Source organism: Neodiprion fabricii, chromosome 1 (assembly GCF_021155785.1).
Source record: "Neodiprion fabricii isolate iyNeoFabr1 chromosome 1, iyNeoFabr1.1, whole genome shotgun sequence".
Taxonomy (NCBI): Eukaryota; Metazoa; Arthropoda; class Insecta; order Hymenoptera; family Diprionidae; genus Neodiprion; species Neodiprion fabricii.
This window is the reverse complement of record NC_060239.1, coordinates 10562470-10576474: the sequence shown is the minus strand read 5'-3', so window position 1 is coordinate 10576474 and position 14005 is coordinate 10562470. Positions and strand designations below refer to the sequence as shown.

General features: G+C 42.7%; 1 protein-coding gene across 1 annotated transcript in view; it reads left to right on the top strand.

The window, feature by feature from the left end:
- The window catches only part of LOC124186828, a 65908-nt gene that overhangs the window by 9633 nt on the left and 42270 nt on the right, over positions 1-14005 (top strand). Inside the window, exon 2 of the mRNA XM_046578864.1 lies at positions 12111-12383. Within this exon, the coding sequence (XP_046434820.1) occupies positions 12135-12383 (249 nt within the window). The 5' untranslated portion in view covers positions 12111-12134. The remainder of the gene's footprint in view (positions 1-12110; positions 12384-14005) is intronic.

The window sequence follows — 14005 nt, the reverse complement described above, 5'->3', positions numbered from 1 at the left end:
CAATTTATTCGTGCATTAATTCATTCGAACAGTGTACAGAAATCCGGAGTAAATTACGTTACTGACACACATGCTACGTTAATTGTTAGGCGAACTATGTGCACGCGGCTCGTTATGGGTACAATATTTCCCAACCAAAGGAGAGTTGTGACAGAATTTCGATCGTGGGAAATAAGTATCGAGAGCACGAGTGTGATAGTTCGATGAAAATAAAAGACAGGACCGCGTGTCGGTAACGGGACTGCCGATTTATTCGCTGATTTGGCCATTCGGTTGTAAGCGTCTGAGACAAACCACCGGCTGTGTGTGCGATACGCTCGATGGCCATGCGCCACTGGCTATCGGATAGCCACGGGCTTGAACCATCGTTCGGATTATTTTTTACCGGTGAATTAATTGGATTCTACATCGGACAAGTATGCGAATTCATTGACGGTTCGGCAGGTGCTTTACGTACGTGTTTTACGCGTGTTGCGTACCAGCGTACGTAAGACATAAACACGTGCGAAAGTTGCTCTACTTCGTGTTACATGTACTTACTCGTAACGTGAGATTCCCTTCTTTGAAACGGGAAATAGCTGTGGTACCTAATTATTACCGTGGTCGAGATATCTGTGAGAGATAGGCGGGTATTATGAACCCGAGAGTCTCTCTAGTCACGGGTTTTTTCAATCGCATTCCATTCACTGCTCAGATAGCGCACCTGGGCAGGCTTACGAACGCATACCTTGTAATAAACCAGTGGCACTTGTAATTTAAGGAGGTTCAACCCTTTCCAGAAAATCATCCCAGGATCAGCTTTCGTCTTGGTTAGATTTGGTGGTAAGACGTTACTGTTGAAATTTCGTGAATTTCCGAAAGTTTCGCTCCTTAATTCGCAAAATCTCATTCTCCGTGAAAACGCTTCATGCGTGAGTTCGAATTGTTGTATAACGATCACTGCACGTGAGGTAGTTTTTTGCGGAATCGTATCATGATTTTATACCGATTAATCGCACGCAAATAACCCATTGATTGAATTGATTCGGTTGAATAAAAAATGATTGCTCATTGGCTTGAGATATTTTCTGGTACGATAAAATCGAAACTCTACTTCGAACTGACTGAATTCTACGATAAAATACAATTCGTGGGGGTGAGTCGATTCGGAACGCGTTCTACGGAAGATCAGCGACACACCCTGCAGAGACAAAGTGTCTTGAAGAAAACGCTTAAGCTCTTCTCCTCCTGTTCATTGTTTCAGCAAACCAGCGAGCGTCCGTCACTCGCTTTTTACAGTTTTTGCGAATCGTGACCATTTACGCGTGTACCCTGTGCAACCGAGCCTCACGTAGATGCCAGAATTGCCTCTCTGATCGTATAAAGAGTCGGTGGCCGTCGACCTCGCGTGGTTTCGCGTCTGCGGACCGTACGCCTCGCGACTCGTTTATACCGTATTTTTTTCGTCGCGTGAATTCGAGTATTCATTTTTGCTTGTTTCTCTTGTTGTCGTGTTTTTTGTTCACCTTTGCTGCCCGGCCGTGGCTCGTAGCCTCGAAAGACGAAGAGGCCTCCTCGACGCATAAACTACGAAGATTGGGCCCCCAGGCACCGGACTGGTCCATCGCCTCGGGCCCATCACGACCGACCGAGGAGAGCCAATCGGAGCGAAGCGGAGCAAAGCGGAGCAAAGAGAAGCCTGGCAAAGCCTGTGAAGAAGCGAGACGGAGATGAGGCATGGGCGCTATTATCATCGGTGGCTTAGCCATGAGCGACGAGCAAGAACCAACACCGGGGGCTGAGGCTAAGGCTCGGGCTGAGGTTGATTGCATTCCTTTCGGAGGAAAGGTGCCGAGAATTTGACACCACCTTCGTCCAGTCCTACAATCCCTCGGCCTTTGGCTCAAGGAGACCAAAACATTTACCTTCAACTGCTGGGACTGTCGAGTGGAAATTGTTTTTCTATATTTTTTGTAAAAAAATATTTGCACGGTGGATTTATCTTCTCGGAGAGTAAGATTGAAACCTGGAAAAGACTTATCTTCTTGGAGAGTAAGATCGAAATCTGGTAAAGAGTCTACCATCCATTTCTTCGATTGGTCATGATGAAGGAAATAATTCGATTGCAAGTTTCTCTAGCGGTATATACGTACTGATTTTTTTCCGCTACTCGAATACATTTCCTGCTTTTTAGTATTTCTTAATTTTTTCATGGATTAATCATCATGCTGAACTTTTTTGGACTGGGAGTTAAGAGGGGCCGGCCACACGTCTCGCCGTATACCATCACGTTAAAGACACACTTGGTAATTTGTTTCACGTCAAAAGCTTAGACGCCTTTTCTTCCTCACCTCTCTCTCTCTCTCTCTCTCTCTCTCCACTTGCAGCAGAGAACAAAGAATGTGAAGAGCCGAGCGTAACGCGTAGATCGTAGTTTGAAAACGGTGCACGTAGCCAACGTACCACTCTTTCAGTCAAGGATGGGAGAAAGTTATATAAGTTGAGTTAATTTGAGTAACCAATTGACGCTGATCTTGCAAGCTCTTCCATTCCCGCAATTCACCGACCCCTTAAGAGTCTTCAAAAAAATGAAACCTGTGGAATACGATGCAGTCAGTGATTTTGGTCAATTCTCAAAAATGACGTCCCGAGAGCCTTTGAGCGTGACTCCGATCGGCAACGAATCGAACGGCAAGAGAAGCGCAGCTCCTTGACGACAAAAGAGGTCCGTAAATCACGCAGAGAGGAGATGCTTGGGCAAAATGAGTATTACGAAGGAGTTGAAGGACTATTATATGGTTCTGGAATAGCTGACTAGTCGGTAAGTCACAGAATTATACGATTTTACCTTGCCAAGACTTTAAACGCGATTGTCTCGAAAAAATATCTTACAATGAGTTGAAAATTGGCGTACACGATTACTGAAAAACTGTTTAACCGATCAAGCTCATATTTGGCATACGTTTTTATCATACTCACGTCCAATTGACGAACCTAAGACCGATTAAAAATTATCAAAATAAACATGATTTTGGCTGCGTCGCCAATTTTTTTCTTCTGAGGCGTCCCCTTTAACCAATCATCATTATTTATCCAATGTTATTGGCTTATTTAGTGGTCACACGTGCGTGATAATCATACGTGGTGCTGGACTGGACCTTTCGGACAACTTCACGGCGACTGGTTATATCTTCGCTATTTTTCACTTCGTTTAAGCAACAAAAATTGTTTGTCAAAACTATAATTATGCAATAAAAAGTACCTATAACCCCGAAAAGATGTATACATTGCTTACCCTCCAGAAAAAAAACATGAAAATCGACTAAAATTTGGCGCTCGTGACGTTTTATTTGTCACGAATTTACTCTGTTTTAATGTTACTCAGATTTTTGCACGAAATAAGAATGTCTCTTCACGCGTTTCATTACAAGCCTCGAATGTTGGCTGCGATCGAAGACACTTCGGATTATTGTACGGTGCAAGTAAAGGTACCGGGTATAGTATTTAAGAGATTGAAAATCGAAATAGCTTTAATTACTTATTGTTCGTAAGATCAGAGAAACTGAAGCGTGTAATTGTTTTACAACAAGAATTACCAACTGCCTAGTCTCAGTTCATTCGAATCGTACTCACCGTGCTAAAGCTTATATATCTGAAAACGATTTCGCCGAACAAGAATAAGCCGCGAAGAAAAGCTGCTGTTTGTGAAACTCTGACGCGTTGGCGGCCGCCTTCGCTGTTGTTTCATAATACAGTTAACGGAAGGGTCGCCGGCCAACCGCCATAAAGTTGGCAATTTTTGTTCATCCTTGCACAGCTAATATACCGACACTGAAATTTTTGTACCTCTTCGTAGTAGTATACCGGCAGTTAAGAGTAACTATACATTACGACGGTTGGAATGCAAGCTTGTAAGTAAAATAAGAACTTTCCAAGAACCGATTACCCCGATACTTACGCTTGCGTTGCCCGCAATTGGAAAAACGAAAACTTTTCGGACATAAACTCGGTAGTAGACTTGGTGGTTATTGTATTAATTGCTAAAAAATTCTCTTCTTCACGAGCCGAGAATTTTTTCCTGGGTATTGAGTTCGCGACTCGCACAGGATGCTATCAGAGTTTATTAAAATTACAAAGAGATCTCGCCGAGGTGTGTTACTGTCCTCTTCCGCTGACTCAGGAACTGAAAGGCATATTTGCCTAACCGGAAAACACCTACTCAACCACCTGTTTCATTCGACTTTCCCCGTCGATCGAGTGAGGACTTTCTGATCAACCATAGCGATGATCAGGGTGCGGTAACCCGACAGACAAACATCGATTGTTACTGTAAATTTCCTCTGGAGCGAATCGTCAAGGATTTCGAATGCCTTTTAAACCTGCTGAATTCCAAACGCGGTTCATAGAAATTCGCAGCATCCCGATCGGGCTTTATCACTTTCTATTGACTAATATAAGGAGTAAACCGATGAGTCGATAATGCTTCAAGTTGTGCGTTCTCTTTGTAAGAAGTCTGTTAAATTCACTCGACCTTGTAGCAAGTCTATGGAAATCATTTGAGATTACGTCAAGTCGCTTCGATACATGTAAGATTGATAGAAGTAACATCAGAAACGACTCGAAGTCTTCTTGGGATCCAATTAGTAGCGATGTGTCGAAGAAACAGGAATTGAATTCGTGAAAAATTGACCTCAACCACCCGTACCGAGCTTTTTTTATTTCTCTATAAATATGAAGCCCTCCAGGCTTGCGACGTGGAGAAATTCAACGCCTGACGAGTCCTGCAAGATTATTTTGAAACCGCAAATGGCGCACGAGCCTCGCCGAGGTCTGTGCAGGGATTTCTGCGCAGATCACCCGACATTTGATACTTTGTACTCACTTTCCCGCGCTGCGGTGGGCTGAATGCAGCCCTTGCAAAAGTCCGGCGAGCTGCTTCGACACCCCTGCTTACTGTCCTCTCGAGAAAAGATCGGCTCCCGCAATTGCAGCACCTTGACACTTGATCACGTCTCCGTGACGACGTTACAACAATAGACCACGGACCACAAAGCCGATCTTGGCAGGGATGCGAAAGCTCGGAGCCTGATAGAAATCAAGTTCAAGTTCCGCTAGAGCTCGAGTGTCTCGAGAAAATTTTTCCTCATCAAATTCTACGAAGGTGGTGCAAGATTTATTAGTTTTTTTTTTTTTTAATTTTAATATAATCGTAAAGCCGCAAGGATCCTCGTGACAATCGGATATAGTCGTGATAAAAGCAGTTCAAATTTTCGAATCAAATAATTGATCCACGGTACGATCATCAAATTTTCGAATGTCTCAAGAGTGAAACTCAGCTGCACAGATCATCGATTTACCGATAGTCTAAAAGATTGTCGAAACTCCAAATTTTCAGTTGCACCTGTTCATCAGTTTCATCTCAATGTTCATATAACGATTTCGTAATATTTATAAAGCTTTTCATTCGAACATAACAATTTGTTACTTAACGTCCACCATAAAAGTTTGTCACCAGAAAATCACCACCCTTATCTAGTCTCTTAAATTTTTGCTACTCATTTGTTAATTCCGTTGTCTAAGAACAACTTCTCAATGAAACAGACTCGTCTGAATACCGGGTCTCGTACACCCATCGTTGAAACTGCACATATTGCTTCCAGACGTTCCTCCCGTGATGCGGATGTATGTTTTATTCAACTGGAAATTTATGTGTACCTACGTGGCACAGGATATATCTATCATTCAATGATAGGTATTGGATGCTGTGAGTCACGTGAGTCGCATCGCGGGTTTCGAGAGAGCGATAGGGAGTATCTTGGAATAAGGAATTTATTGGATATGGAACCGCATCCTAGGGAGCTATTAATCTTTCACCAGGCGACGCGTATGCGATGGCCTTAGGGCTGCTCTTGGTGGTCGCGATTCCCACCCAGCCGAGCCCCCACCCACCTCATACGTTTACAGTGTCAGAGAACCAGCCCTACCCTAACTTTAGTCTACAAAGGTCCTTTAATGCCAACGTTTCACGCATCGTTTCTGCCCTTTTGTCCTCTCCTACTATGAGACTGCATTAGAAATATTGTGAAACTTGGATCCCAACTTATGTGACTCTTAATTCAATAGTAAATTCACTTTCGTAACATTTGACATCCTCTTTTTGTATGTCTATTTCCAATTTAGACCGAATCATTCACTGTAACGAAATTTCTATTCGGCTGCAGCAGTAGTTTCAGGGTAGCTAGGGACGATTAAATTTCCGTGACCGTCGGTTTATTTCATGGAAACTTAGACTTAGAGGTACGAGAAGCTTGTACACTGTAAACGAAAACTTGAAACGGCAGCTCACGAGTACGTAGCTCAAGAAGCGTGCAGGAACGAGTAGATACGACAGAGAGCTGTTAGTTGTTATCAGCAAAGCTTTTACGGGCCTCTTGGGAATGCTCAAGTTGCGAAGTGAAAGATGAATATAAACTTGACTATGTGTTCATGGTGGGTGTGATATTAGCCTGGAATAAAATGGAAGGACACGTGAAACTGGATCCTTGATTTTATAGATCGTCTGGCAAGTCCTCGGCGATTCGTGCAGCCTGGTAAACTCTGCTGCGAACAAAGAAATCACGTGGAACTACCGACACGGGAAACTCTGCATTCAAAACTATTCGAGTTTTATCTATCACTTAGAAACTCCGTGCGACGATCATAACTTGAGCAGGGAACCCATGAGGAAGAACTTTCGGAATCAATACGTAAACCTTATATCTGATGTATGAAGGAATTTATGGAAGTTGTATGTGTACACTTGAAAACTTGACAAAACGTTCTTCCCCGAACTTTTGAAAATATTGGCGAGGCTCTCGAAGCTCTTCGTCAAGGTGACTCTGATTTCTTCGGGCTGCAGAGCAGAAAGCGGATGATTTTCTTCCATGTGACCAATACAACGTTAAGTATAGAATGTATGTTTGTAGAAATTCGCTCGCTGTTTATTTTGTTGAATTTCCCGACTCTCGAAATACTGGGTTTAAACCGATGTGATAATGATGATGAAAACGATGACAATAATAGCGGCACAAAGTTGGCAAAGCAAATTCACGAGTCGATCATACGTGTTATTAATAATCCTTGGCGCACACATGACTCAAAGCTTCGCCTATCTTCTGCACCTTTGAAAATATATTTTCGTCTATTTACGCAATATGTTCGTAAACATCCCTCCGGACTCCCTTTAAAAGTTTTCGAAGATCGAAATAGCGGCGCCCCGAGCCACGTTGATGGGTCATATTAATTTTTAGACATTAAAATTCCCAGATGATCATCGAACTCTTCAACACTTGTAACACAACGTGATATATCTGCAACTCCTGCAGTGGAATCGGCAGGCGGTTCACGAACAGACACGACCATTCAGTCAATCTCCGCTCGACTCACGCGCGTTACTTAAAGCCTTGGCAATTCTCGACACTCTGGCTTACTATTCGTGTAGTAGTAGGGAGAAACAAGAAGTCGTTTGTAAGACGCCGATCAGAGACGCGTAAAGCTGCTGATGTCGAATCCGTGCTCTGAAGAGTAAACGGCTCTTTCCCTATCACCGAACCGTGTGTGGAGTGTGTTAAGCTATAGCAAATCTGGAACTGCCACCAACGAAACTTCAGGAATCAGCTATTCCGACATCCAAGAAATTGACCACTTATTCACTAAAAGTCAAGCAATCCCATCTCTACCAAAGCATACATAGATGGGACATTTGCTCGAAACGAAGCGTTACCAAAAATGGTCGTGTGCGTTGGACGAATGACGGTTTACAAAGTTGGAGACGAAAATAGATCCGGAATAATCGAGGGGCCGGAAGTTCGTCCATGCGGAACTTACCTAGCCTATTTTGCGGAGTTTTTCACTTGGGCTGTTTTTTTTATAGATTTTAGCCGTCAGTTTGACGGGGTGACGTGCGAACGTCGCGGCCGCGGTTTCTGGCTGTGGGCGTCGCGGCGCCTCGTTTCTTGCCAGATGGCCTCCAGTTTTGAGCGTCGCTCTACAAACGCCGTACAGAAATAACGTCATCAAAAAACCCCGTGCAAACGAACTCCTGCTTCCTAACGTCGTCTGCGTGCGGCAACAATGGCGTCCGCCAAACTACCAAAATAACTCAAGTGCAACATCGCGCCTGCATACAATATCCAATCTTATATTACACGCACACACCTTATTACACCGTGACTTCATCCTGTACCCACACTCGCGCATTCGTGTGTAGACTTTCGAAAAATTTCGAAGCTACAGTGCTTGTGTGACTTTGGTAACGGGAGAGGACTTAAAAAAAAAAGGGAACGATACCGAAGTTAACGGCGATGCGTACATCTGCTGATCTCGATACTCCCGCATTTAAATGACTCAACGCTTCGTGGCGTGGCACTAAGACCCCCGATTAGTATAATTGTTAATTCGTAATGTTTGGAGAAGCGAAAGAAGTGATTCGGATCATTGCCGCACGAATGAAAGTGACGGTTTACAATGACTTTAATGGATCTTCGTAAGATGAGTTTCGCTGTTGCGTTACGTGATTATTTTGACGTAAGGCGAGGTCATTCGAGCCACATTAGAAACCAGTAACTTCCATTATCTTATTTTCAACGAACAAGCTGTATAGGTACCTTGACATTTTTCTGACTGATAAGATCTGACTGCTAGTATTTTATTTTTTATCTTGTATTTGACAGTAGTTTTCAAGACTCGTGCAAAGATATTTGTTCGAAGACCAAACAACGTACTAACCGAGACCTCCAAGAAAGTTTGCGGTTGGTATTTACCTCGCTTTAAAGATTTTGTTTCACGAGGTACTACGAATAGCAGTTCTCAGAAAAAGTGAGGAAGAAACTCAACTACCTAGCATTTCAAAACGAGGACGAGAAAATGAGTCTTATGAAAATCGATTCTTGGTCGACATAAAATCCTTTAGGTGCATGGAAAGTTTTCCAAGAGTGGAACTAACAAATTCGCTCTAGTCTAATAGGGAGTCTCAGGATCCGAACTAACAGGTTTCGATGCTCCGAACGGAGTGAAACGCGGTTCATTTTTCCCGAACACCCTGTATGCACACACGGTGAGAAGGAGTATGTGGCAGGACGGGGGCGTCGTTGTAATTCTGTGCGGTGAACAAGCGTCGTGACTCGTGACTCGCTATTCCGAACACGTATAGTGGTCGTCAACGATAGGGGGTTAAGGAGTCTCTGTCTTGGTCTTCGCAAGTTTCATGGTCCCGTATTTTTTCATTAGAAAACTTGTGGCTCATCCATGTATAGTATATGCCAATTCGAAAGCAATCAAGATGTACAATATCCGACTGTTTATTGGACGCCAATGGAGGCCAAAAAGGAGCTGAAGATTTTTTCACTGGTTGCAATCAATGCGATTCTCTTCGCCTTCGAGATCTATTCAACGGACCGTCAAAACATCGTGCACAGTGTGCCATTAAAGAAAGTGTAACGGTCGATGCGATTTTCAAGACGTCAGTAATGACACAATGATCAGGAAATAACACCGATGCTTGTTTCAGCGCAGGAATTGTAACGAGATCGTAATCAACTGCGGGTAGATGAATCATTCAGAGCTCGGATCTTCGCTGCGCCGTTAGCGATTCGTCAGGTACTAAAAAAGGGAGTATCCGATTTTTATGGTGATTGTCTCGCGACTTTTTTGATCTCATCGCAACAGACTTACCATTGACGTAATTGTATTTGATCCTGATTTGCGATGGTTGTCCGATAATAACAATCGGTGGAAATGAACCGATTAACGGTCCCCGGGAAACGAAGACGAGGACAGTGACTTTCTTTCAAGTTTACTTTGTACAAACGAACGCGATTCCAGAGTTCGAATATAAAGGAACACTCGCTTACATTTGGACGGTGCTTTTTAAAGAAGGCATAATTTTAAGCTTCTTTATTTTGAACCCAACTCCCACCTCGGTCTACTTTATTTATTTCACTGCCTGGACGCGAAGCGATATCAATTCTCGAGTTTATCAGTTCGTTTCTTGAACCAGTGAACCATGCACGCCGGCAGATATCAGGGAAAGAAAAACGGTCGTAGAAAAATAAGGAAATTGAATAAACTTCACGGTTGGCGGTCAATGAAAGTGCATCATAATTACGTTAACCGTGAATAATTGTCAATGCCGTAAACGTAAATCGCGTCTAACCGTTGGGGAAGAAGCGTCTTTCTCGGTTCTGGTATAGAGGAATAAAACAAGCGTATAATACCAAGACGATGAGATACGAGCCGAGCTGTGACGTGGTGGTAGAACCAGGATGAAGGGAGGGATAGATCTCCACGACTGGGTGCCCGGCTTGACCTGAAAAACAATTTTTCAAGGCGAGGCGTCTGGAATGCGTTATCTTTACTCTGTCTTTGACATGATCCCTGACCTTTCATTTAAGCCCTGCAACCTCTCTACGCTGCGCCAAGAGCCAGAGATCCGGGCTTTGTTTACCCGCGCGCAAAACTTGTTCCGTTCCTAACGTCGCTGGGGCCTTGATTTTGAAAAATTATTGTAATCGGACTTTTGCAAAGGCAATGCGTGTCTGACACGGTCTGAATAAGCGGTCCGACGAGCTCAAAGACTATGGCAAAGTATTTCCATTCGTTTGTTTCGTTGTACGACCGGCACAAATTTCAGATAAAATCGATCGATGGGTGACAATAATTGGACTCCGACTTCCAACGGTTGATAATACGCGGCATCTGGTGTCTCGCTACACGCATGTTACTCGGGTACAAACGTACTTATACATGCCTCCTCTATACGTCGGTTTTACACAGTCCTATGGCGCGTTTAGTCAAGCCTCGAATGAACGTGCCACGTGAATAAATCGCTGGAAGATGGTATTTTTAGGTGCGGCTGGTATACAACTATAGTATAATACGTGTGTGGCGAACCCGATTCATTGATGCTGCAGTGAATACACATGTATTATTACCACGCACGTGTACCGTTGTGCTTCGCGTACAACAACCGGGTCGTTAAATTGAAATGAAAAATTATTCGTTCCTCGATCGAATTCTGTTTTTTCATTCCATTTTTGATGCTTCGATCGATATTCGTTTTCGATGCTGGGCAACTCGTGATAGCCGTTTCGGTACGATTCTTGATATCAGTATTCGCAATCGAGATCCGATCAACGATGAGTTTAGTTTAATAAAATTGAATAAAATTTTTCACTGCAAGAAGAGTTTTGAAATTGTGTGAAAATTGTTTTGTCCGAAGAAAAACTGAACACGTGAGGACATTCTAAAATCGATATGTAATTCGTATAAGAACTTTACTAATCGTCAGAAATTAATGCTTGCTTGGTACTAATCAAATCGTAATTAGTGTTCCAAGTTGTCGAGTTTAATCAGTTCAAAGTGATCTGATAAAAAATGACTGGTGGTGCCACCGGCAGGATAAATTAATGCGGTGAAATAAACACCGTCCTGTCATCGACCTTTACAACTTTTACCAGAAAAATAGCGTCCGAGGATGCGGAGTCTGGCTCTTCGGACAACCGTAAACTTACCCACTTCGAAGGTTTCGTTATTTTTATGAGCCATGTGCGCGGGTCTGACCCCCCCTCAGATACCCCATAAATGCCTACATTTTTATGGGGCAAGTGATCACGTTACCCTTCATAGCTGCATTACGGATGTAACGAGGATCGAGCCGAATCCGACAACAAATGCAAACGCCAATCTCTCTATTTCGTATTGTTTCCAAAGTGGTTTTACCCCCTCGATTTTTTCGTATTTCATACACACGTGTTACGTGCAAAGTCGAGTCGAGTAAAGAGCATAAAAATAATAAACCGTTCTATCCGCTCGTGTCTTTGCTACGAACAGGATTCTACGTCTAGCTTTCACCGCGTGGAATTTTTAATGAGAGAAAACTTCCGATTTCGGACGAATCTGTTCACACGACTTTACCCATGCTCTATATACCTACACTAGGAGCGAAAAATGTGTTAATAATTTGCTATCGAAATTGAATTTAAAGAAAAAAAATTTGGCCTGATTGAAAAAAACAATAACTAAATAAAACAACACAAAAAAAAGAGACTCGGGCTATGGAACAAAACTGCATTGAACGTTTTTCCGACTTGCAGATGAGAACCACGTAGCGGGAAGGGATGGCGTCGGCTATGGGGCTGCAGCAGCAAAATGTCCCTCACAATCAGCAGGACTCGGCGGTTTACAATGGTTACAGAACGGCGAATAAGAGCCAGCATAGCCTCGGCAAACAACCTGGCTCGGAGAGACAACAACTTCAAGGTGGTCAACAAACCGCCCCGGGAGATCACAACGCCAGTTTCACAAGCACGAAAGGCCTCCTCAACGGACCCGGGCAGAACAATTGCTTTCTCAACAGCGCCGTTCAGGTGAGATTTTAATTGTTGATTAAAAATTAGACGAATTATGAACTAGCCGCCTAATCGTAAATTATGTGTCAGAGTTCTGCTTCAAAGGAGATTGGTAAAAAAGACTGAGATTCGAATTGGAAACAGAGATCTTTTCTACAGTTTCGATTCAACTTTTCGTCGAGATAAGATGACTAACATCTGTACCAGCTTTGAATTGTTTATAATTGATCGTTTTGTGGCACTAAATTGTGTCTGAGATACCGGGAATCTAAAAATCTAAAAAAGCCGAATAACGAAGAGGTGATATTCGTCTCCGAATGGAGACACAAAAATCGATCTATGCGATATTTGAAGTAAAAATTGCCGATAATAGACGCGGCAATAGACGCGAAGATCTTATCCGCACATCTCGCTGAAATACCTCAAGTCTATTCAAATATCGTATTATATAACTAAATGCTTTTCGAGGCTTTGATGATCGTTTACGGCAATACCTCACCGCATGAATATTCATACGGTAGAGTGACGAGGCATGTCAAGGACCTCCTTCTCCTTCTTCGCCTTCTCCTCGACATTCGCTGGCTCCTCGCGAGCGATCGAGAGGCTGCCATCTCGTATTTCTAGCCTTGATTTACCAGCGCGAATGTATGCAGAGAGGTGAACGTGTCTGCAGCAATATCCCCACAATACGTTTATTCGGGGATCGATAAGATCATCGCAGTAGCAACGTTCTCTCTCGAATCGTGTGTCGAAGTATCTCTACAAGAAAATATTAAACAGTACAGTTTTACCGACTAATTAATTTCCTGACTGGCGGCTGAAATTTTGGATTAATAGTTTGTGCCTTGTTTGATTAGTACAAGCTATAGCTAAAATTTCGGATGCCAAATGGTGTTAATTACATATCCATTAAACTAAGGTCAACATCTGTTCATCTATTTTTTCGTTATAATTAGATTCAATTTTATGACTAAAAATTGAGATCCCTGAGAGTTATAGATTTTTTAAAATAATTTCCCGACGTTGCAATTTAAAGTTTGAGGCTGCTTCTACACGTTTCGTCGTCAGAGCTGGATTAAAAATGTTAAAAGAATCATTTTATCTTGTTTTGTTTGCTTTCGAAACAACTTTCGTACACTTTGGATACGGTATGAAAATTGTTTAGTTCGTCCCAGCCACTTGGCAAACCTGCGAAACTTTAGCTTCGTCTTACTAAGCTCGAAACTCAATCTGAAACTCAGTATATCTCTCACCTCCAAGGCGATTCTACTCGCGCAGCATCTCAACTAATTTTCCGTGACTTGAAATTGATTTTGCGCCAGATGAGATTGATTAATTCACCTTTCGATACACAATTTTCAAAAGAAACTATCGGAGTGAAGGGATAACTTTCTTTCGCACGGTTGTAAAAGTTGCAGGTTTTTTTTTTTCTACTCTACAAGTGAAAATGTTGAGGGTGTTCTTCAGCTCGCAATCAGAATTAATAACACATCACTTCTAATTCAACATTCATGCGCCCCAATTCCGAGCCAGCGAACTCTGCGATTCACGGATGAAATCGAGTGGGAATAATGAATTCTTTTTCGTCTACTTCTAAAAATAAAAAAATAAAAAATAATGAAAGCGTTTCGAAGCTGAGG